Below are 25,079 nucleotides of genomic sequence, written 5' to 3'. Positions count from 1 at the left end.
AAACCAACACTTGTATCATTCTCAAAACTTTTGACCACAACTGTACATCATGTTATTGCAGCAAATTGAATATAATGGTCATCCTTCATATTTCCTTCATATAAAATATGTTTTTCTATGCAGTGATGTTTGCATTGCAAAGAGCTTTACAATACATAAATGAAGATGGATGTCTGCAATTAATCAGAAAATCATTTTAAAAATCTTATGAGACCCTTTACTAATTGGGCATTCCACATTCAGTCCTTCACTTTTTGCCTTACATCTGCAGCATCATTAGAAAACTATTTTAGTGCAATAGCTTGTAGGCACCAGAAGGTGACAGCATACCCTTGCCATTAAGTGCTAGGATTCTTGACATTCCAGTTAGATCCAGCAAATGTCACTGGTGTTTGTGATTGTCCTCATGGGTAAACCTTACACAACCCCCCCCCCACCCCCACCCCCATCCCAACATTATATTGCTTGGGTAACTATTGCTACATTTCCAGCATCAGCGCTCTACTTCAGTGTAGTATCTTAAAGGCACCAGTAGGTGGCAGCATATACATGTCACGCTAATAGCACCAGACTGCTTGATACTCCAGTCACCATTTTTGTTGTAGTAGCTTAAAGGTACCAGTATGTGGCAAAGGGTACACTTGTCCTTCCATAGCACTAGGCAGCTTAAAGCTCCAGTCAACTACAGAAGGTGTCACTTGTGTTTCCTCCTCATCATCATCTTCTTCAGTAATGGGTACCCTCAACCTTCAATATTGCATTTTTTGACTCACAGTTTCAGCATTTGTAGATAGAGAGCACAATTTCTATTGTGAACTAGGAGGCCCAAAGACATTCTAATAATGTCGTCTAGAGGGGGATATCACCGTCAAACCCTGGCTAGTAAAACGGGCAAACATCAAATCTTTATAAAATGAAAGGCTTATGCTTCACAAAAAATATCCCAATCATAATGAAGCTCCGTGGAATACAAAGGTGAAAATGAAATTGCCTGAAACACGAATGCAACCCAAACTGAACAAATACCAAAACAGATTCCAAAGGCGAGGTCCAAAACAAAGCAGAAAATCAAAATGTCAGACATCCAATAATTAACAGAATTCACAATAAACTCAAAATGAACTACCAGGAACTGTGGGTGAACCACTGGATTTATAGGAGGGTGGGCAGTTCCTGGCAGGTGGCCCGGCCTCTTGGAGTACCACCCACAAAATACATAGGACATTACACAGGCAGCTTATATACATAAACAATATCAATAACAATGAATAATGCATGTAATTCTACCACTAGATAATCAAAAACGTAACATTAACATAATCAACATAAATTGAAGAATCAAAAATAAACAGAAGAGACAGAAAACATGATTGTAAACCCCAGCCAGAGGAGGAACTCTGGCCAACCTGTTTCAATTACAGTGTAATGGCTCATAGAAACCAGTAGGGGGAAGCAAATGCTTGTCACTAAATGGCATTTGACAGTCAGTTTAAGAAGGTGTCATTAGTGTTTCCTCCTCATCCTCCTCTTCTTCCTCAATAATGTGTACCTGCAACCTTTAATACCTCACAGTTCCATCATCAGTAGATGGAGGACACTATTTCAGTGTAGTAGCTCAAAGAAATCAATAGGTGGCAGCATCTGCTTGTCATTAGCACCAGACTGCCTGTCATTCCAGGCCACTCCAGCAGGTGTCACTGGAGTTCCTTCCACCACCTTTTCCTCTTGCCCTCCCCAGTCTCCCAGCACCATTGCCACCACTCTGTAACACCTGTTGTGGTTGTAACGGCTGCCCCGTGGTGGGCAGAAGCGTGGGGGGGTATGGGTGTGGGTGGAGGGGTGTTTGACAAAAGCGCTTTCTTTCTCTGTCTTTCATAACCTCATTCTCTACTGTGAGCTGCTCATTTGGTGAGGTACTTTGAACCTAATAGAGGCCCGGGTGTCACCACCCCTACAAAACTCAGAGTGACATCACTGCGCCCCCGCCCAAGATTCAACTTGACAAGCACCCGACCCGCCTCCAGTTCCTGTTTAGAGGAGTGTGTAACTTACTGGAACTCGGGACAAGGTAAAAACAAGAGACGACACCTCCCCGAGAGGGACCACCGGACCTGGCCAGAGACATAGGACTTCATTGAGTAGGAGCGTCCGGTCCAAGCACAGCGGTGTTCATCTGTCCTCTGGTAAGTTGCCAATGGACTATCCACTTGTCTTCCTGGACTTGAAAGCTTCAAACCTGCTGTCACCATCACTTCTTGATAATAAAAGTGATCAACTGCTTATCCTCTTAGGAAACTGACCCAGGAGCAGAAATGGAGAGAGCAGCATCCACTCTACTGATCCTGGTGATTATGGCACATACAGGTGAGTGGCCGTCGCTTGGTAGGAGACAATAGGTGACAGTGAGCCTCCTGATGGCAGCCATCTCACCAAACTCAGAAAATGACAGAAACTGCAGAACGGTCAGACGTCAAGTCTATTTGGGTTGGCATCGCTTAGGTTCATGGATGCTCCTGCTTTTCTTTTGACTAAAATCCCAGTTTTCCTAATAGACAGCCCTAGTGTGCCCACTCCAGTGCACTAACGCACTTAAGGAAGGGAAGTGCCACTCTGGCGTCTGTCAGTGGGCTCATTTACACCGCGCCCATCGCCATTTTGAGACAAAGACCCACTAAGAGCTTAAGATGGCCGACAAGATGAGTGAGTCTCGATGTGCGAGGGCGTGAGCGTGCTTTTGATGGGGTCTGACTGTGTTGGGGTGTGAGGCAGCATCTGAGCATTCGTGCCAGTCTGGGCATGTTTATATTTATATTTCTATGCAGAAGTATGTATTGTATATAAAATATATAATGCATAAAGCTGAATGAGTGTTTGTGTGTCTGTCTGGTATGCAAATCCACACCGTCTCCACCAAATTCTGCACGGATTCCCCATTTGTACTGGCGTGGACCACCATCTGTGCTTCATGTTCACTTTATTAAGTGAGCACTCCTACTTTTTATTTGGGAAGTGCCCTCTGGAAGACATTTTTAGAACTTGGCATGGCAACTTGCAGGGTTTCTCTCTATGGTGGGTTTGGTTTGGGACCAGAATTTTTCTTTATCCAGCACTTGATTTCACCCTGGGCAATGCCGGGTACTCCTGCACCTGTACACATGTGTGTGTGTGTGTGTGTGTCTGGGTGCTGAGCATAGGAGGGTCACTGAGTACTGAAGTACATGCCCATGTCCTGACGTCTCAATTTGTGTGATCCTCCATTTCTAGGCATAAGAAGACTAAGTGGCCAGTTGGCACCACATGGCCAGATATACTGCACTGGGCACCAAAATGGCTCTGTTTGTAATATGTCATTGAATGGACATGTGTGTGTTTGTGTGCTTGTCAGTGTTTGCATGTGTTGCACACTATGTGTGTGCCAGTGTCTCAGTCTGTGTTTGCATGTACTGTATGTGCATGTGTGTACGTGTTGTTGTGGTGGGCATGTGTGTGTCTATTTCTGCACAGCTCAGTGTGTATCTACTTGCCGTATACTGCACCCTCATGTGTTTCAAGGCATTGCATTGGTGTGTGTTAATGTATGTCATTCTGTTACGTTGATGGTATTAATATATGTCCGTCTTTGCATTTATGGCAGCATGTATGATATGCTTGCCAGTGCATTCATATTTATGTATATTAATGTGCGGCATGGTTGCACAGTGTTAGCACTGCATCCTTGTAACAAAGAGCTGGGATTCACATCCCGGGTGTTCTCTGTGTGTAGTCGGCATGTTCTCCCCGGGTCTACATGGGTTTCCTCCCACAGTTCAAAGACATGCAGGTAAGACGGATTGGCAATGCCAAATTGGCACCAGTGTGTGTTTGGGTGTGCTTACCCTTCAATGGGCTGGAAATCTGCCCAGGGACTGTTCTTGCTTTACGCCCAATGCTTGCTTGGATAGGCTCCAGTTTCCCCGTGACCCTGCTAAAGATTAAGTGGGTTCAGTAAATGGGTTGATGGGCATATGCATTTGTGTGGATATGGGTGGTCTGTGCGTGTTTTTCCTGCACGTATCAGTTTGTGTCTTTTTGCACACTCGTGTGTTTCACTGCATGCATGTTGACTTCGATTGTGTAAATGTATGCCCGTATTTGCATTTACAGCAGTACGATGTGCACATGTGCGCCAGTACATTGCGTGCATCACTGAAGGTGTGCTTGTGAATTTGCTCGTGTGCTTGAGTGTGCGACTGTTGGTGTGTACATGCAAGTCTGTGTGCTTGTGTGTGTAATTGTGTCAGTATATGCTCTGTGCTCACACTGATGTGTGTTGGCTCCCATTTACAGTGTTGTGTTGAGGTGCCAATATGTAGTTTCTAAATGAGTACATGTGTGTCGTCACCATCATCATCATCATCATCATCACTGATTTAATGGCCGTTTTCCGAACATACTGGAAACTGTCCAGTCTCTGATCTCAGCGGTCCTGAGGGGACGCCCATAACTTTCATGTCATCTAACCATCAATCGCTCCTTCCTCAGCCTCCCTCTTGGCCTCATCCCCATCACCTCCATCTTGCTGCACCTCTTCATCCAACCCTCCTCTGTGTCAGTGTAACAGATTGGTGTCATCCAGCCCTCCCAAAAGTATCAGAACTGCAAAGTTCACAGACGGTGTGCCTGGTCAACTCTGGTAGTAGGTGGCATGGCACTAAAGGTCACATTCAAGTATTAGTATCAGTAGGACCACAACTTCACCTATGACACTCTGGGGCAGTTAGCTGGGTCCATTTTAGCTGGCAGAGGCAGCAGTGCCCATTTGTGCCAGACTTACTCTGATACAAGAAGCCATGCCCACTGAAACCCAAAAGACTCTGTCATGGGTAAATGTGCTTTCTGGTGTTAGACTTAAACTAATAAACGGCACTGGTGGTGAGGGTTGGCTCACTTTGACACACTGAGGGATGTCCACTTATACCAAACTAAAATAAACTAAATATACAGCTATGTCCACTTCTGCCAGATTAACTCTAATGGTTTAACTGTGCCTGCTGGTGTTGCATTAAATTGGGCACCAACAGTGATGCCCATCTGCATTGGACTTGACCTGATGCAGGTGGCCTTGCCCAAAAACATTCATCTCACACTGGCACGGACATGCTGCCTCCATTTGTGTCAAGTTACCTCACCTGGGTATATACATTGATTTCCACTTATACTTCATATGGTTATGCCCACCTGTGCCACACTATGGGTAGCCATGCCTGCTAAAGCCCAACCTGCTGGATTATGGGCAGTTGTGATTATGTGTAAAAGTATCCTGGCTTGGGAGGCTGTGCCAGTATGGTATAGTAGAGCTATGCAGCATGTGCAGTGGGTACTGCCCTCACAGGTGCCCCCTGGCTGTTGTATCTAACAGGGCAGCTACAGTTCCAGAAGCAGAGCCTCTCACTCACTTATTTACTTTTTGTGTCTCACAGGTCCCAGCCAAGCTCAGGGTAAGTTCTGCAGTTTTTGCTTCATCGTTGTCTCCCTGCTGATGGCTTTAATGTCTCACTCTCTTGGACACAACGCTGACACAATCTCTCACTCTTCGTCTCCCCCCTAGATGCTGAAACAGAAGCAGGTAAGCACTTCTATTTTCTATATTTATCCTCATTTCGCAGCTGCTGTGCTTTGCATTGCTGATTCTGTAAAGCCACTAAGCTGCCATCTCAGAAGTACCTGTCGGGCTGGCACCTGATGTGTCCCTTGATGGTCACAGATGACTCTGGTGAGCGCTTGCAGCCAGGAAAGGTGCAGGAAAGCAACCACTTCTTGAGGACCTTCACCAGTCAGCCCAGAAGGGGCTCCTCCAAGCCAGTCATTCCCCCCAACTGCTACCTATAGGCTTCGGCCTGGACAGGCCTAGAAATGGGAAGCTGGATTCCTAAAGTTCAAAAATGCAATGAGGGGCCAAATTTCACAAAAATGTCACAAGGGATTTCTTAAAGGTGAACTTCATGTCCTGCATCTCATATTTGGCAGGGCAACTTCTGTATTACCCTCTGCCATCATCTTTAAGTTCAGTCATGTAGAGTATATTAGGGCCTCTGGTGCTCAGGTCTGAAGCCACATTTGCTGTTGTTTCTCTCAGCCTGTGTTGGTTTCCCATGTGATATAGCTGCGGGGGTTTGGGGATTCCGGCGGCAGGCAGGTTAGCTCAGTTTACTCGCGTCTCAGGTTAGAATTTCAGCCTGGCTACTATCTGTGTGGAGTCTGCATGTTCTCACGATGCCAGTCTTGGTTCTGCTCCAGTACTCTGAAGGCTTCACTGACTCCGTGTAAATAGAAGAGTGTGTGTGTGCGCGTGTGTGTTCACATGTGTGTATGACAGTGTGTGTGTGTCTGTGTGTGTGTGTATGACAGTGTGCATGTGCATGTGTGTGTGTGAGTGTGTATGACAGTGTGTGTGTGCGTGTGTGTATGTGTTTGTGTGTGTGTGTGTGTGCGTGTGTGTATGACAGTGTGTGTGTTTGTGCATGCATGGGTGTGTGTGTGAGTGTGTATGACAGTGTGTGCGCGTGTGTGTATGTGTTTACGTGAGTGTGCGTGTGTATGACAGTGTGTGTGTGCGTGTGTGAATATGTGTGCATGTGTGTGTGTGTGTGAGTGTGTATGACAGTGTATGTGTGTGTATGTGTTTACACGTGTGTGTGTGTGTGTTTATGTGTGTGCGTGTGTGTGCGTGTGTGTGTGTTTACGTGTGTGTGTGTTGGTTGCTGCCTTGTAACTGATGATGCTGCGACAGGCACCACCTTGTATGGCCCTGAATCAGATAAGTCAATTAAAATGGACAGATGAATTGATTGTGATTTGCTTTATAACATTTTATTTCATTCCGAACTGCTGAAGTGGTTTACCAATAACTCTATAAAGGCCTTAAATGGGATGGGCATTCATCTTCAAAGCCGTAATATAAAAACCACACAGATTTCAGAGTTGTCATTAGACATTCTTTCAATAAAACAACTTAGGTTAAAGTATGACTTCTTCATTCATCTGTGTTATAAGTACAATAAATTGAAAAGCAACAAATAAGTGGAGGAACACAAGCAGCTTTATCTGATGGGGGCGTCCTTGTAGGTAACATCCCAAACTACGTAATGGATTTAGCAAAGTAAAATAAATAATTCTACTTCTACTCTCTATATATAAAATCCTAAGCCTAAAAGTGCAACGATTTTGTGCAATGATTTTATGTCACGTTATAAATCGGGCTTATTTGAAAACCTACATATATATGTTTGGTATCATTCTTTTCAGAATTTATCAAACTTTAATGTGATGTTGTTAGATTTTCAGATTCTCATTCCCTTTTTTAAATTATTAAACATAATTTAATTACTTAAATTATAAAGATTTAACCAAACCTGGGGCTGGAAATAAAAGGCAAAGAGTAGGACAGCTGCTGTACAGGCTTTTAAATGTTTGAAGTGCCGTGGGACATGGAGATCACACAGCACGGCAGCATCAGCAAACCACCAGCTGATCGATCAAAGAGGAGGTAAAAAAAAAAACTGTATTTGTTTCCCATTGTGTCACCGTTTAAGAGGGGGTTTGGAGGAGCGACCACGTCTCCTTGGGGTGCGTTCAGCCCCCCTCTTCACAACACGAGCGGCAGATGGCGCAAAGCGCAAGCTGGGGGGGGGTTGGCAAACGAAGCAAGCAGGGGGCAAACCCCCTAGTACATAAATGAATAGATAGATAGATAGATAGATAGATAGATAGATAGATAGATAGATAGATAGATAGATAGATAGATAGATAGATAGATAGATAGATAGATAGATAGATAGATAGATAGATAGATAGATAGATAGATAGATAGATAGATAACAGAAGACCAAGTGCAGCAAGTGAGTAGGGAATGTATGCAAGGAGGTGAAGCTCAGCCATTGTTCTAAACAAGCTTAGCCCCTCTGTGACGAGGTGGACACAGAATTAACTAATGAATCAGCCAGGAATAATAATAATAATAATAATAATTCATTACATTTATTTAGGCCCGTTCAAATGAAAGAAAGGATAAAATACAATTATTTATTATAGCCGGTTATAAAATCATTTCATGATGACTGGGATGAGGGAACAATGTTAATAGAGTGAGAAAAAAAAAACAATCAAGTGACCTCTAGTGATAATAATGAATAAAAATCAACATGCTGGCCTCGCTTGTGTATCCTTGGAGGCGGAGCCATTACCCAGACTCTGCCTCTCACTTCTGGGCCGGACACACAGACAGACACACACACTTCCACTTTTAGGCATTTAAATATAAGATAATTGTAGATAGCATAAAATACAGTTATTACTGCCTGTTATAACCTTGCATCCCAATGACTGCAATGAGGGAACCTTAGAATAAACATTAATAGAGTGGAAGAAAAAAAAATCAATCAAGTTATAGACATGATAGTTGTTCTTCGTTCGGCTGCTCCCGTTAGGGGTTGCCATATCTTTCTATCCTTTGCATCTTGCTCTGTTACACCCATCCCCTGCATGCCCTCTCACCATATCCATAAAACTTCTCTTAGGCCTTCCTCTTTTCCTCTTCCCTGGCAGCTCCATCCTCATCATCCTTCTCCCATTATACCCAGCATCTCTCCTCTGCACGTCCAAAACAACACAATCTCGCCTCTCTGACTTTGTCTCCAAACCATCCAACTTGAGCTGACCCTCTAATGTCCTCATTTCTAATCCTATCCATCCTTGTCACCCCCAGTGGAAGTCTTAACATCTTTAGCTCTGCCACCCCCCGCTCCATCTCCTGCTTTCTGGTCAGTGCCACCGTCTCCAGCCCATATACCATAGCGTGTCTCACTACCGTCCTGTAGACCTTCCCTTTCACTCTTGCTGATATCCGTCTGTCACAAATCACTCCTGACACTCTTCTCGACCCATTCTACCCTGCCTGCACTCTCTTCACTCCTCTTCCACACTCCCCATTACTCTGTACTGTTGATCCCACCTCATCCACCTTCACCAACTCTACTCCCTGCATCCTCACTATTCCACTGACCTTTCTCTCATTCACACACATGTATTCTGTCTTGGTTGTCCTACTGACCTTCATTCCTCTCCTCTCTAGAGCAGATCTCCACCTCTCCAGTGTCTCCTCAACCTGCTCCCTACTCTCGCTACAGATCACAATGTCATCAGCAAATATCATAGTCCACAGGGACTCCTGTCTAATCTTGTCTGTCATACTGAATTAAAATGATATCAAAATATGCATTTGCATAGAATGAAATAAATGAAGTAAATGTTACTGGCTTGCTGAGCACAACCTGACATTAAATTAAATCCTGCAAAATTAGAATATAAAATAATCCTGTAATTATAATGACAATCCTAAATTGTCCCTAGTGTGTGCTTGGTGTGTGTGTGTGTGTCCTACGGTGGGCTGGCATCCTGCCCAGGGTTTGTTCCTGACTTGTGGCCTATGCTGGCTGGGATTGGCTCCAGCAGACCCCCATAACCCTGTGTTAGTATATAGCGGGTTGGACAAGGACTGACTGACTGACTGACTAATTCTATACTTGAATTTTATGGTAGCATAAAGTAGTACTAGGGTGTTGTACCGTGTTAGCCATTATGAATGTAGAGAAAAGCCAAGCAAAATGACACGTTTTATTGGCTAACTAAAAAGATTACAATATGCAAGCTTTCGAGGCAACTCAGGCCCCTTCTTCAGCCAAGATGTAATACAGAAACTGGAGTTCCTTGTGTTTATATACACAATCTAGGACAAGAAACAACATTGGTAAATCTTTAAATGAGAACTTTTAAATTTAAAAAATTAATAGATTCATTCAGGCTAGGATTAATTTAACAAGAGAGAGAAGAACAATGTATGGCCAAGATCTTTGGATAAGATAACTGTCCAAGAAAGTCTTTTGAAGTTTGTAATGACTTTTTCAAAACAATGTGGATCTCTAGACAGGTTGTCTGTCATTCTGAGAGAATGTAAACAATCCTCATATCTGGCCATAAGACCCATGTCCCTATTCAAGCCATGTTGTAATGTATTAAATTTTAGCATAAGTTTAACTTCCCATTCTTTTCTCTCTTGCTGTGTTTTGAAGTTGCCCATAAGCGCTGTGACTTTAAAGTCCCTCTCACGGTGTCCATGGCTGTTGAAGTGAGAAGCTACAGGAACATCTGTGTTGCCACGTTTAATGTGGAGTCTGTCCAGTTTCTCCCACATAGAGTGCAGTGTCAGGACATTTCATGCAGAGAATGAGGTAGACCACATTAGATGATCTGCAGGAAAATGATCCCTTTTTGTGATGTTCTAGTCGGCGGTGTGGTCTGTATCATAAATGTGGGCACATGTTATGCATCTTTGCTGTAGGCATGGAGATGTGCCATTTTCTGTTGGCTCACTTAGGGAGCTTCGGACAATTAGTTGCTGAAAGTTTGGTGGTTGTATGTATGCCAGGAGAGGAGGGTCAGGAAATATATTTTTCAGTGTTTGGTCATTGTTTAGTATTGGCTGAAGTTCTTTTATAATTTTTTGAAGTGTTTCAAGATGTGGGTTGTAGGTGACAACAAGGGGGATGCGGTTCTTGTTGTCTTTGTTTTTATATTCCAGAAGGTTGTCTCTGGGTATGGCAGCACCTCTTCTTATTTGAGTGTCTGTTGTTTTGGGGGTGTAACCTTGTCTGATGAAATCTTGTCTGAGCTCCTGCAGTTGTTTATCCCGGTCTGTTGGGTCTGAGCAAATACGATTGTACCATATTGCTTGGCTGAAAATAATGGAGCACCTTATATGCTTGGGGTGGAAGCTTTCACTTTTCAGGTAGGTCCGTTTGTCTGTTGGTTTGTGAAAAACAGAAGTTACAAGGGTGTTGTCTTTCAGTTGAACGTTGGTGTCATGGAAGCTGACTTCTGTTTTTGAGTAATTCAGCTTCAGCTTTATGTTGGGGTGAAAAGAATTCTATTCATTATGAAAATGGAGGAGGTCCTTCTCACTGGCAGTCCATATTATGAAGATGTCATCTATGTAATGGAGATAAAACATTGGTTTTACGATGCACATTGACATGAAATCTTCCTCCAATTTTGCCATAAATAGGTTTGCATAGTGAGGTGCAAACCGACAGCCCGTTGCCGTCCCCATTTGTTGCAAGTAGCAATCTTGTCCAAAAGAGAATAGATTATGTGTCAGAGTGAATTTTATCTTTTCTATTACTGACTTTGTGGGTACATCATGTTGTTTGAGGTACATTTCACATGCTAATATGCCATCATCATGGGGGATGTTTGTGTAAAGTGCCTCAACATCCATTGTGGCCAGTAAGGTTCCCTCAGGTAAGGGGCCTAAAGCAGACAGTTTTTTTAAGAAGTCAGTGGTGTCCTGGATGTAGCTGGTTGTATTACGGGTGAGGGATTTAAGGATGTGCTCCACCCAACCAGAAATATTTTCTGTAAGGGAGCCAATTCCTGAGATTATAGGCCTTCCTGGGTTCCCTTCTTTGTGGATTTTAGGAAGCATGTAGAAGTAACCCATTTTGGGGTTCTCAGGAATTAAACAGTTTACATGATCCCTGATGTCAAGAGGAAAGCTACTTACTATCTTTTTTAGTTCCTTTTTGTAGTGATCTGTTCGGTCTTCTTGCAGTTTGTAAAAATGCATAGTATTGGACAATTGTCTTTGTTCCTCCTGTATATAATCTGAAGTGTTCATGATGACTAAAGCACCCCCTTTGTCTGCTGGTTTGATAAAGATTTCTGCATTTTCCCTTAATGAATGTATGGCTCTCTGCTCATCTCCAGTAATGTTTTCTATCCGATTTTGCTGCCTGTTTAAGATTCCTGTTTTCACTCTCTGTTGGAAGTAGTCTATATAATTATCCAGGGTGGAGTTTCTGCCAGCTCTGGTGTCCATGTGGATTTATTGGTGGGGTTGTTGTAACTGCTTGTTGTTGGTTCATGTGTTACTGTTTTCTTTCTTGTGGAAAAATTCTTTTAGTCTGAGTTTTCTGAAGAATTCTTCCATATCACTGCAGAGTCTGATGTTGTCAATGGGCTTTGCAGGACAACATGAGAGTCCCTTTGTATTCTATGGTAGTATAAAAATACACTTGTAGGATAAAATTCAACGATTTATTACTACTGCCAGTTATAAAACCATACATCATGACGACTGCAATGAGGGAACATTAGAATGAACAACGTTAAAAGAGTGAAAACAAAAACAATCAAGTGATCTCTAGTGATAATTGTGAATAAAAATCAAAATATACATACATAAAATAATAATCCTATAATTATAAAATAATTCTATAATTGAATTTTAGATATAGTATAAAAATACAATTATGTATTACTGCCGGTTATACAGTGCATCCGGAAAGTGTTCACAGCGCATCACTTTTTCCACATTTTGTTATGTTACAGCCTTATTCCAAAATGGATTAAATTCATTTTTTTCCTCAGAATTCTACACACAACACCCCATAATGACAACATGAAAAAAGTTTACTTGAGGTTTTTGCAAATTTATTAAAAATAAAAAAACTGAGAAATCCCATGTGCATAAGTATTCACAGCCTTTGCTCAATACTTTGTCGATGCACCTTTGGCAGCAATTACAGCCTCAAGTCTTGTTGAATATGATGCCACAAGCTTGGCACACCTATCCTTGGCCAGTTTCGCCCATTCCTCTTTGCAGCACCTCTCAAGCTCCATCAGGTTGGATGGGAAGCGTCGGTGCACAGCCATTTTAAGATCTCTCCAGAGATGTTCAATCGGATTCAAGTCTGGGCTCTGGCTGGGCCACTCAAGGACATTCACAGAGTTGTCCTGAAGCCACTCCTTTGATATCTTGGCTGTGTGCTTAGGGTCGTTGTCCTGCTGAAAGATGAACCGTCGCCCCAGTCTGAGGTCAAGAGCGCTCTGGAGCAGGTTTTCATCCAGGATGTCTCTGTACATTGCTGCAGTCATCTTTCCCTTTATCCTGACTAGTCTCCCAGTCCCTGCCGCTGAAAAACATCCCCACGGCATGATGCTGCCACCACCATGCTTCACTGTAGGGATGGTATTGGCCTGGTGATGAGCGGTGCCTGGTTTCCTCCAAATGTGACGCCTGGCATTCACACCAAAGAGTTCAATCTTTGTCTCATCAGACCAGAGAATTTTCTTTCTCATGGCCTGAGAGTCCTTCAGGTGCCTTTTGGCAAACTCCAGGCGGCTGCCATGTGCCTTTTACTAAGGAGTGGCTTCCATCTGGCCACTCTACCATACAGGCCTGATTGGTGGATTGCTGCAGAGATGGTTGTCCTTCTGGAAGGTTCTACTCTCTCCACAGAGGACCTCTGGAGCTCTGATAGAGTGACCATTGGGTTCTTGGTCACCTCCCTGACTAAGACCCTTCTCCCCTGATCACTCAGTTTAGATGTCCAGCCAGCTCTAGGAAGAGTCCTGGTGGTTTCGAACTTCTTCCACTTACGGATGATGGAGGCCACTGTGCTCATTGGGACCTTCAAAGCAGCAGAAATTTTTCTGTAACCTTCCCCAGATTTGTGCCTCGAGACAATCCTGTCTCGGAGGTCTACAGACAATTCCTTTGACTTCATGCTTGGTTTGTGCTCTGACATGAACTGTCAACTCTGGGACCTTATATAGACCGGTGTGTGCCTTTCCAAATCCTGTCCAATCAACTGAATTTACCACAGGTGGACTCCAATGAAGCTGCAGAAACATCTCAAGGATGATCAGGGGAAACAGGATGCACCTGAGCTCAATTTTGAGCTTCACGGCAAAGGCTGTGAATACTTATGTACATGTGCTTTTTCAGTTTTTTTATTTTTAATAAATTTGCAAAAATCTCAAGTAAACTTTTTTCAAGTTGTCGTTATGGGGTGTTGTGTGTAGAATTCTGAGGAAAAATATGAATTTGGAATAAGGCTGTAACATAACGAAATGTGGAAAAAGTGATGCGCTGTGAATACTTTCCGGATACACTGTAAAGGTGTATCCCAATGATTGCTATGGGGAAACCGTACAATGAACAACATTAATAAAGTGAAAAAAATCAAGTTATAGACTAGTGCAAATAGTGAATTAAAATGACATCAAAATATGCATTTGTATAAAATAAAAGAAGTGAAGTAAACGTTACTGGTTCGCTGAGCACAATCTGACATTAAATTAAACCCTACAGAATAAGAATATAAACTAATAATCTGGTAATTCTAAAATAATAATATAATTTTATTGAAATATAAAAATACACTTGTACAATAAAATACAATGCTTTATTACTGCCCGTTATAAACCCTTATCACAGTAACTGCTATGGGGGAACTGAGTGCTCATAATACTAAAAAACACACGAATCAAGTAATCTAACAGTGAGAATACTTAAACCAAGGAATATCAAAATATACATTTTTGAATAAAAGAAATGAACTAAACGTCACCGATTCTCCAAGCACAAAGCGACATTGAGTTCATCATACAGGGTCAGAATATCAACAGCAGTAAAAAAAATAATACGTACAAAACAATAATAAAGAGCTGAGACAAACAGTACAACTGTAATAAGAGCAATGTAAAAAATTAAACATTGAATCAGTTACTTTGGTTTTTGACACTTTAAGTTAACTGTTTTCCTATTAGCTAAACTTAAATATGTTATTTAAACTAACATCTTTTCTTAAATCTGCCCAAAGCCAAATTTTAATTTAACTACAGTTGCAGTGACCATTTTTATATTAATATTTGTTTTTCAAATAATGAGTCAGATTAATTAAGTTATATTATATATTATATTAGCCATTTGTAATGCATGAACACAAACACTTAAATATACCAAAGACTTTTTTTAGTTTATTTTGGATGACTGCATATTTATGTAATTTGAACATTAGGAATTCTGTTGTGTAGGAAGCAATGAAAAAGATACTTTTGTAAAACAGGTTGGGCATCCATCCATCCATCCATTTTCCAACCCGCTGAATCCAAACACAGGGTCACGGGGGTCTGCTGGAGCCAATCCCAGCCAACACAGGGCACAAGGCAGGAACCAATCCCGGGCAGGGTGCCAACCCACCGCAGACAGGTTGGGCAACAAATATAAAAAAAAACTATGATAAATCCACTTCCACAACCACACAGAACCCGTGGCCTTCAGGAAAAATCAATTTTACTAAAAAGATGTGAACTTTCTTTGAAAACTTTACCAATTTGTTTGGATCTCTAGGACCAGAATGCAACAACAGGAGCGTCTCATTATTCAAATATTGGACAGTCACGTGCATAAAACCGAGGTCCTTTAAAGTTAAGTCAGCTTAACGGTATGTGGTGAAAATGGGCACACCGTGTTTTGAATATTAAAAATAAGTGTTCATTTTGACCGGTGTAAAATATTGCCAGATCAATATGCGGATAACAATTTTGGATGATCAGCTGTGGCAACCCCGAACGGGAGCAGCCGAAAGTTGAAGAAGAAGATTTTGAGAAAAATGAACTTAAATTAGGTGAGTAAAGACAGAAGTCCCCCGAGGCGGATTATGCTTCTGTTAAAAGAAAAAAACTATATTACTTTTATTTCAACGTGACTTAACAGTGTTAATGTAACATCTGAGAGAACTGTGTCAATGTGACTTGAAAAGGCATGTAGTATCAGCAACATGATTATGTTAAGTTGAAGTGGTTTAGATTAATAAAGTGAAAAACCCTTGTTAGTTCATTTTTAGAGTGAGAAAAGCGCCGACAAACTAAAAAGAAGAAACAAATAATTAGTATGTGAAGTGCGTAAACAAATAAAATAAATAATTAGAAGAAAGGCTCTTCCTCCCACATACCAACCACCAGGCAACAAACTCTGCTACCTGCATGCTGGTCCTTTACGACCCCCTAAGTTAATTGTAACCATTTCCTCTAAACATCTAAGGAGGTCCCACCCGTTACATATACTGTAGTTTATTGTGCAGTAAATCCCTTTGCACCCCAACTCTGTAACTTGACGGTTGATAGAATAAACAACCACGCCTGCTGTTACCGTTGTCACTGATAAAATGTTGCTTAGCTGGCTGGTTCTGATTTGTAATGTTAAACTATTCCAAAAACTAAAGAAGAAATCTGAACAGGTAAATCAATGATGAAGAAGTGGAATAATAATTTTGTGACGAACAAACTGCAGTGTAGTTCTAAAGACTTAAACAGTAAGCTTGATGTGTCACGTTAACAAAGCATTAAACATATAGCACATTTTCATACAAATGATGTAACTCAAATTGCTTGACAAGATGAAGAAAGAAAAGTTTATAAAAAATAGAAATATAAAAATAAGATTAGGCAATCTATATATATAATTCACTAAGACCATGGCAAGCAAGACACACGCAAGACAGAGCCACGCCTGCCAACTCACAGAGCCCCGCCCACCAACAATTCACTAAGCAGCCGACCATGGCACGCAAGACAGAGACCACGGGATACGCACGACAGAGCCACGCCCGCCAAATCACAGAGCCCCATCCACCAATTCTAAGACCATGGGATACGCACGACAGAGCCCCGCCCGCCAACTCTAACCTTCCTCCCGAGTCCACCCTCGCTCTCGAGGCGTGCACACTGCCTGCTCATGTGCCAGCACGCAACACCTCATCAAACACCGCCTCAGTCGCTTTCGTCTCTGCTACAGTCCACATGCACCTCTGAGCCACGTTGACTTTTCATTGTTCTGTTCGGTTCCAGCTGCTTTTCTATATATAATCCACCAAGTCGCCCGACCATGGGATACGCACGCACATAAGACAGAGCCCCTTGCCGCCAACTCTAACCCTCCTCCCACGTCCATTACCTTCACATTGTTTTCCTTTTATTTCTGATCCTGTTCAACAACTATATGGTGACATCGACTTCTCAACTGTGACTCCGGAACAACTCAGTACGCGAGCTATATTAAGCGTCACCAACGAAGACTCGCTACACCTTAATGAACAGGTGCTGAAACTTATCCCTACCGACGAAGTAACTTTCACCAGCGTTGCCTACATCGTCACAGACGATTCCACAGATCAAGTTTCATTCCCCAAAGAATTTCTTAACAGTCTTACTCCCACTGCCATGCCTCCGCATAAACTCAAAATTAAAAGTGAATTCAGTCGTCATGCTTCTCAGAAACCTCATGCTAGCAAGAAGTCTCTGTGATGGCACTAGACTGACTGTTGCCAGCATTCACCGCAATGTACTGGAGTGTAAAACTATCGCAGCTCCTACCTCACAAACTGTCCTTATTCCCCGGATATCCCTGACCCCATCAGATTCAAATTTGCCTTTTACTTTTCCACGCAGACAATTTCCTGTTAGATTGGCCTTTGCAATGACAATTAATAAGGTACAGGGACAAACTTTCAAAACAATATGCCTGTATCTGCCAAAACCAGTTTTCAGTCACGGACAATTGTATGTTGCTCTCTCCAGAGTGTAACGTGTAAGGTGTAAAATGTGTAATTTCAGGTGGCACATTGACTTTTAGTTGCATTCGATTCTTCCTGGTCAACTCATCATCAGCACAGGCCCAGGCAGCCTGCTTTCTTCAGGTCGTCATCCCGGTCTGCTTTCATCAGGATGCAACTTGGCACAGAGGGAGGACGCCTTTGCAAGCCTTTTTCGCTGTAATGTCCATGTGGCGCTCCTGACAATCATACATTTCTGGGTAATTCACCAGTGGAATAGCTCAGGCACAAACACACCCATCGCCCACCCTCAGATAAACCTAAAGTCATTTTGTTTTTGTCAGCATCCTTCAAACAAACAACCAAGAATGGAAATGCAAGTCATTAAGCAATCGTACTAGCCCACTCTGTCACAGGTGGCCAGCAAGTCAGTGATAAAAAACAGCATCCTTAAAGCTTTGGGGGTAGAAAAAAAACTGATTTGTCCATTTTCCTTGCACTTTAAACATTATTCATCCATTTTTCAACTCGCTGAATCCGAACACAGGGTCATGGGGGTCTGCTGGAGCCAATCCCAGCCAACACAGGGCACAAAGCACGAACCAATCCTGAGCAGGGTGCCAACCCACCGCAGGACACACACAAACACACCCACACACCAAGCACACACTAGGGCCAATTTAGTTTCGCCAATCCACCTAACCTGCATGTCTTTGGACTGTGGGAGGAAACCGGAGCACCTGGAGGAAACCCATACAAACACGGGGAGAACATGCAAACTCCACGCAGGGAGGACCCGGGAAGCGAACCCAGGTCCCCAGGTCTCCCAACTGCGAGGCAGCAGCGCTACCCACTGCGCTACCGTGCCGCCCAGTTTAAACATTATAACAAATAAAATGCTAATTCTACTAATAAAGACACAGAAAATATTTATCAACTTACATGCAACATATCACTCCACCACAATAAATCATCTACCTGCAGTCCACATAAAATGAATGCATGAATGCAAAAGTATAAATCAGTTCAAAATCAATTTAAACTACCAGATTACAAACCAGAGATTAAAAGGTTATACTGTATATCAATGAGTAAAAGAGCAATAATTTAACATTTATGAAACTCTCATGTCATTGGGTCATATGATTGGCTATTTGTGTTTGGAAACGATTTGCAGCTTTGCCTAGGGATAGAGTTGGGCCTGCTGGGTGTACCCAAGGAAAGTTGAGAATATGTGCAAGGAGAACATACAAATTCCAAATAGAGCCTGACCAAACCAAGAACTTCACCTTGGCCCTTGAGATGTGAGGCTTCCCCAGCAAATGAAAGACATGAAAATACCCAAAATGAAGAAAAGCCAGGGGAAATAACAACTGGCATCTAATGCTCCAAAAATGAGTCACTAGAAGTTGCTCTTTGCCACTGAGCTGCCCACCAAACAGTTACTGGGAACTCCAGTCCATGGACAAGGTTCCTTTGGGAAAACCTCACTACTGTAAATCCATGAAGTGTCACCAAAGCCAACGTCATGTGTAAGATGCTAGAGGTTGCTGTTGACTCTTTCAACCCAACAGATAGACACACATTTTACAGGGTAAAATCACCAAGAAGGTTTTATTTTTCTTCCTGATTTTACAGTGCCCAAAAGCAACTCTGCCACCATAAACAGGCAGGTAACAAATATAATAACAATAATTACAATAAAGAACACAATTCTCTCTACTCACAACAAGCTCTGTCCTACTATCTCTCAACTCCGGCTTGCTTGCTGGGTCTTCAGTAGTCCTTTATATAGTTCTTGACCAGGAAGTGCCTCCATTCTTCCATCCCCGTGACTTGCCAGCACTTCCAGGATCAGATGGAGGACTTGAGGTTTTCTTCAGCCCAGAAGTACTTTGGGGCATCCGACCCTGTGACTTGGGAGTACTTCCGGGCTATATGGGAAATACAAATCCACAGATCTGCCTGCAGCATGTCCTGGCGGCACCCACGGTACCCAGCAGGGCTGTGATGCTGAACTACAGATTCCATGATGCCCTGCGGGAATCCGGGGTACCACTATGCTGCAGGGAAGTCACCATCTGGTGTCTGGGGGGAGGCAGTGTCCCACAGTAGTTGCCTTCCACCATCATTCTCCTCTTTGGGTGTCCCGGCCAGGGTGAGTAGCCGGCCGTCTGCCAGACGTGTCACTAGAAACTGGCATCAACCCATGCTGGGGTCTTCATCCCTTTCCTCATAGCCATTCTTCTCTTTTTCAATGCAGTGTTGGGTTTAAACAGGTTTATCTTACATAAACCTGGAGAATTGAAAGTCTTGACTATTTAGCAGATGATTTAGTGAGGTGAGAGCAGGTCAGACCAGGAGTGGACCCTGAGTTAGTGGAAGAAGCCAACTTAAAGACTGGAACAACTGGGTTTGTGCTTCAGGAGACTGGGAGTAACTGTAACTGCCACATAATGGCAAACTGGGAGCTGTGGCAGAGATCGGAGCTGTGTGTGAAGCACTCATTGACGATTGTGATCTCCAGTGCTGTCAAAGCCCACCAAGGTCACTGAAATTAGTAGAAGGCATCTAGTGTTCACAGCTCCAGGTCACAATAGCATCACCAGCTTCCACTGGGCCAGCAATTTGAAATCATTGGCTTTTTTTTTGTTTTAGTTACTGAGGTAGATGTGAGCATATCAGACACAACTGTCATCCTGACCTGTCCATGGGATGACAATACTTTGAAAAAATGGGATGGGCACAAATGGAATGAAGAGAAGAGCTTTGATGAGAACACCAAAGTGTTCACCTTCAACAGCTTCACTGCTCATATGAACGGGCTCTACTTTTGTGAATCCAAAGGAACCAGTTCATCCTCCCATTACTTGTACATAAAGGTGAAAGGTGAGTACCCCATAATGACTACCAGCGTCCACCCTCAAACACACACCCATGCTCCCGCAAAACTCTGCCAAGCACTAAACTCTCTGACCATTGCATTTTGGTTTCAGTTTGTGAAGGCTGTGTGGAGATGGACTCTATGACAGCTGCTGGGGTGATCATTGGGGACCTGCTGGTCACTCTGGGTGTTGCCCTCATGGTGTACTTCTGGGTTCAAAACAAGAAAGGAACAACAAACCTCGGAGCAGGTAAAGGGGACTTACTATCAGATGGGGTGAGACGAAGCACTCTGCTCCTAAACTCACAGTCTTTGTGCTGTTTCTGTATCGCAGGTGGACGGCCAGTCCGTCAAGACCGCCCGCCACCCGTCCCTAATCCTGACTATGAGGTAAGTAAAGCCAAAATCCCTGTGGTGCTTTGTAGGAGTTTTGCTGAGCTCAACTGCTATATTAATGACCTGTAGGCGCTGCAGCCTTTGCCTGGTCAAAAGCAGGGGACAGCAAAGCCCCTTCAACTCCCGTGCATACAGTGGATTTGGAAAGTATTCACTTTATGCACACTTTATTGTGTTGCAGATTTCATTTTAAATGGATACATTTGTCGTTATTGCCCATCAGCCTATCCTCAATAACCCAACATGACCTTTTTTTCAGAAATCTGTGCAAATTTATTACAAATCAAAAACTCAAGTCTCTCCTTCACAGAAGCAGATGCTTTGCTGTGGCACTCCAAACTGTGGTCAGATGCCACCTGTTTGCTTCTGTTCTCCTTGAGGTGGGTTGGAAACCTCATCGGAGTCCACCTGGTCCTGACTAAGTTTAGAAAGGCAATGTATAGAGGGTCCACAATTGACACTGCATGTCAGGATAAACTGAACAAGCCATGAGGTCTCTGTAGACCTCCGTGATCAAATTCTGGTAAGGAATAGGTTAGGGTTGAGGACTTAAAAACACGTCTAAAGCTTTAAGTGTTCTCAGGAGTGTAATAACCTCAATAATTGTGAAATGACAGAAGTTTGGAACCACCAGGGCTATTCTTAGAGTTGGCCATCTGACCAACCAAGTAATCAGGCAACAGGGGCCTTGGCCAGGGAGGTGACGAAGAACCCAATGCTCACTCCAACAGCATTTCAGAGATTGGAGAACCTGTTGGAAGAATGACCACCTCAGCAGCACTCCATCAACCCATGCTGAGGTCTTCATCCCTTTCCTCATAGCCATTCTTCTCTTTCAATGCAGTGTTGGGTTTAAGCAGGTTTATCTTGTATAAACCTGGAAAGATAAAAGTCTGGACTATTCAGCAGATGATTTGGTGAGGTGAACAGGTCAGACCAGGAATGGACCCTGAGTCAGCGGAAGAAGCCAACTTAAAGACTGGAACAATGGGGTTTATGCTTCAGGAGACTGGGCGGTAACTGTAATTGCCACATAATGGTAAACTGGGAGCTATTGCAAAGGTTGGGGCTCTGTATGAAGCACTCATTGACGAGTGTGATCTCCAGTGCTGTCAAAGCCCACCAAGATCACCGAAATCAGTAGGAAGCATCTGGTGTTCACAGCTCCAGGTCACTATAGTGTCACCAGCTTCCACTGGGCCAACAATGTGAAATCATTGGCTTTTTTTTTGTTTTAGATTCTGAGTAAGATGTGAGCATATCAGACACAATGGTCATCCTGACCTCTCCATTGGGGGAAACTATGGGATGGGCACAGTTGGTGTTTAAGGTAGAGGAGCTGACTCCTGTTCGGAGTTTGCCAAATGGCATTTTAAGGACTCTGAGAGCAGAAGGAAAAAGATTCTCTGGTCTGATGACGTGAAAATTGAACACTTTGGGTAGAACTCCAAGCACTATGTCTGGTGAAGGCCAGCCACTGCTCACCACCTGCCTAACACCATCCCTACAGTGAAACATGAGGGTGGAAATGTTATGCTATGGGGCTGCAGGGACAGGGGAACTGGTCCGAACTGAGAAGAGAACAAATGCAGCCAATTACAGAGAGGTGTCCTTGAATAAAACCTGCTCCATAAAATATGTGATCTCAGACAGGGTCAACCATTCATCTTTCAGCACAACAATGACATTAAGGACAAGTCTCTTGACTGTCCTGGATGTGACCAGCCAAAGCTCAGATTTAAATCCCATAAAGGATGTGTGGAGAGACCAGAAGGTGACACTTTACTGACACTTCCCATCTAATCTAATGGAGTGTGAGACAGATCTATCAGAAAGAATGGGATCAACTTCCCATTCAAAGCTTGTGCAAAGCTTGTAGAGTCTTACTTAAGAAGACTCCAAACTAAATTGCTGCAAAAAGGGGCTTCAACAAAGTACTGAATTATGGGTCACAATATAAATGGGAGAGTCCTGTTTCTAATTAGTTTGGAAACCTTTCTGAAAACACGTATTCACTTTGTCATTATGGGTTATTGAGTGTAGGTTGAAGGGCATTATTTAAAATGAGATCTCCAACACAGTAAGGGGGTCTGAATTCTTTCTGAATCCACTGTGTTACCACTGCCCATGATGACTTGACTGCCACACTGACCTCCTCTCTTCTCCACACAGCCCATCCGTGCAGCCGGGAGAGAAACGTACAGCGGCTTGAACAAGAGGACCTAAGATTGTGGGCTGAACATCCCCTCCATTCCCAACTGATATATCTGGCTGTTGGTCATATGTTCTTCTCCCTCTGTCATCTGCCTAGTGGAGGCGAGGGTCTGCACGCCATTGCTTCATTTATTTTAAAGCTTTTGTCGCCTAAATGAGACCCATGCCTGACACGTCGCCCTCATCCTTCCTCCAACTATCCCACCCCATCCTTTCCAACTTGTCCTCACCCTCTTCACCTCTCCTTTTTATTTACTCCCCACCCATTTAGTCTTTCTATCCCACTGTGGTGCTTCTTCTTTGTATGTAAAGTTCTTTATGATGCTTTTTCTTTGTGAAGGGTACTATATTTAATAAAGATCTAACATTATTACACAATCTTGACTTACAGAGCTCTGAATAAATGTTAGTGTGTCGGACTCCATTCTCAGCAATCTCAGAATTTCCACAGGCTCCATTTCCAGATGCCCTCGCAATTGTTGTTCCACGGGTGGTTGACTGCTGGCATTGTTGGTCATCAGACTCGGCTGTACTTTGCTGCTTTGTCTTTCTGAGGGGTAATGAGAGGAAACATCACTTAGACTGGATCACCCACCTCAAAAGAGTGGCACGAAGCAAAGGTAAGAACACAGCAACATTTCGGGTAAGGGCAAAGTGATGCAAACAGAGAAAAGGTGCCCCCTGCAGCAGACCTCCTGAACAACACTATGTAGACACCCAGTCATAAAGCCATAGATCAGGGCTCATGATGCCAACAGCACAGGGCAGAGAGAGCCCTGAGGAATGAGTGATAGGAGCGGCTGGAGCAACGCGAAAGGGATGTTTTCACTTTACATTTAAAGATGAAAGTCTTACAAATTTCGGAAATGTAAATGGTATCTTATCGCTTTTATTTCTGAATGTGGTAACACTGTGGGTATGTAGAGGCTTCCTGCACTCAGCCTCCTGTTGCAGAAGACGAGAAATGACTGCTGCAAAATAAAGCAACATTCTAAATTTAAATACCCCAGCAAGTGACAATCACATCACACCTCAACAGAGTGGACAATGAGGGGGGCCATGAGCTGTGCAAAACTGGCATTATAGTAGTAAACATAGACTGCTGACATCTTTGTATACACCCACCTACCTACTGGGCACCCGTTATTTCGATTGCAAGCTCAATTAGTGTCAGAGACCTCCCAACTGCACACAGTGAAGTGCACCACCGTCATACCGACACCGGCACTTACATATAAAGGACAATTTTATAGTCTTTTTACCTGTTGACTATATAGTGTCTTTCAAATCTACCTATTATTTAGTGCCTTTCATATCTGTCCATCTGTCTATTCATTATATAGTGCTCTTCATATCTCTCTATTATATAGTGCCTTTCTTATCTATATATCTGTCAATTATTTAGTGTCTTTCATATCTGTCCATCTATCTATTCATTATATAGTGCTCTTCATATCTCTCTATTATATAGTGCCTTTCTTATCTATATATCTGTCTATTATATAGTGCCTTTCATATCTGTCCATCTATTTATCTATCTATCCAGCTATCAATCGATCTATCTATTATATAGTTTCTTTCATATCTGTCCATCTGTGTATCTGTCTACTGTATAGTGCCTTTCCTTTCTATCTGTCTGTCTATGACTTGGTTAGAACTAATTTTAAATTCGGAGTAGATACGTGTTTGTAGTCATTCGATTGCCCTTTGATTCTCTCCTGCATATTCTCCCGTTGTTCGCAAAGGATTTCGCCTGAAAAGTTTTAAATTACCGCGATAATCAGTGTTGTACGTGACTGTGTCACAAATTTGATTTTATGGACGTCCGGTCCGTGGTTTGTTCCTGTGTGGACAGACTGCTAGTTCATTACGCGACCCTGTTACTTACTAGAAAAGCACGAGGGTTCAGAATTCGGAGAGCCGGCTGGATGATTGGAAGGAAGAGACATTCAGCAAATAAAAATTTAATTGCAAACCACACTCAAGGCAGAATGTCGATAAAGTCAGCAAAGCGGTGGTGTCGGCTCAGGACCGGATTAAGACCTCCAAATCTCAAAAGGTGCTTTATACCTCCTCGCACTCAAGCAATAAACCAGCGGGGCTGTTAACTTCATTGTTCTGATTTAATTAGCATAACTTTATATAATCGTGTT

The 25,079-nt window shown here is 43.0% G+C and overlaps 1 protein-coding gene across 1 annotated transcript; it reads left to right on the top strand.

The window, feature by feature from the left end:
- Window positions 1-1,918: 1,918 nt before the first annotated feature.
- On the top strand, window positions 1,919-23,304 carry LOC114656883 (T-cell surface glycoprotein CD3 epsilon chain-like). Its single transcript, XM_028808479.2, has 8 exons — window positions 1,919-2,183; window positions 2,292-2,364; window positions 5,460-5,477; window positions 5,588-5,605; window positions 20,091-20,321; window positions 20,429-20,566; window positions 20,651-20,706; window positions 22,885-23,304. The coding sequence occupies exons 2-8, from the start codon at window positions 2,313-2,315 to the stop codon at window positions 22,936-22,938; spliced, it is 567 nt and encodes a 188-aa protein (XP_028664312.1). The 5' UTR covers window positions 1,919-2,183; window positions 2,292-2,312; the 3' UTR covers window positions 22,939-23,304.
- The last annotated feature ends 1,775 nt before the right edge of the window (window positions 23,305-25,079 follow it).

This window comes from Erpetoichthys calabaricus, chromosome 9 (genome assembly GCF_900747795.2).
Source record: "Erpetoichthys calabaricus chromosome 9, fErpCal1.3, whole genome shotgun sequence".
Classification (NCBI taxonomy): Eukaryota; Metazoa; Chordata; class Cladistia; order Polypteriformes; family Polypteridae; genus Erpetoichthys; species Erpetoichthys calabaricus.
This window is presented reverse-complemented; position numbering and strand designations above follow the sequence as displayed.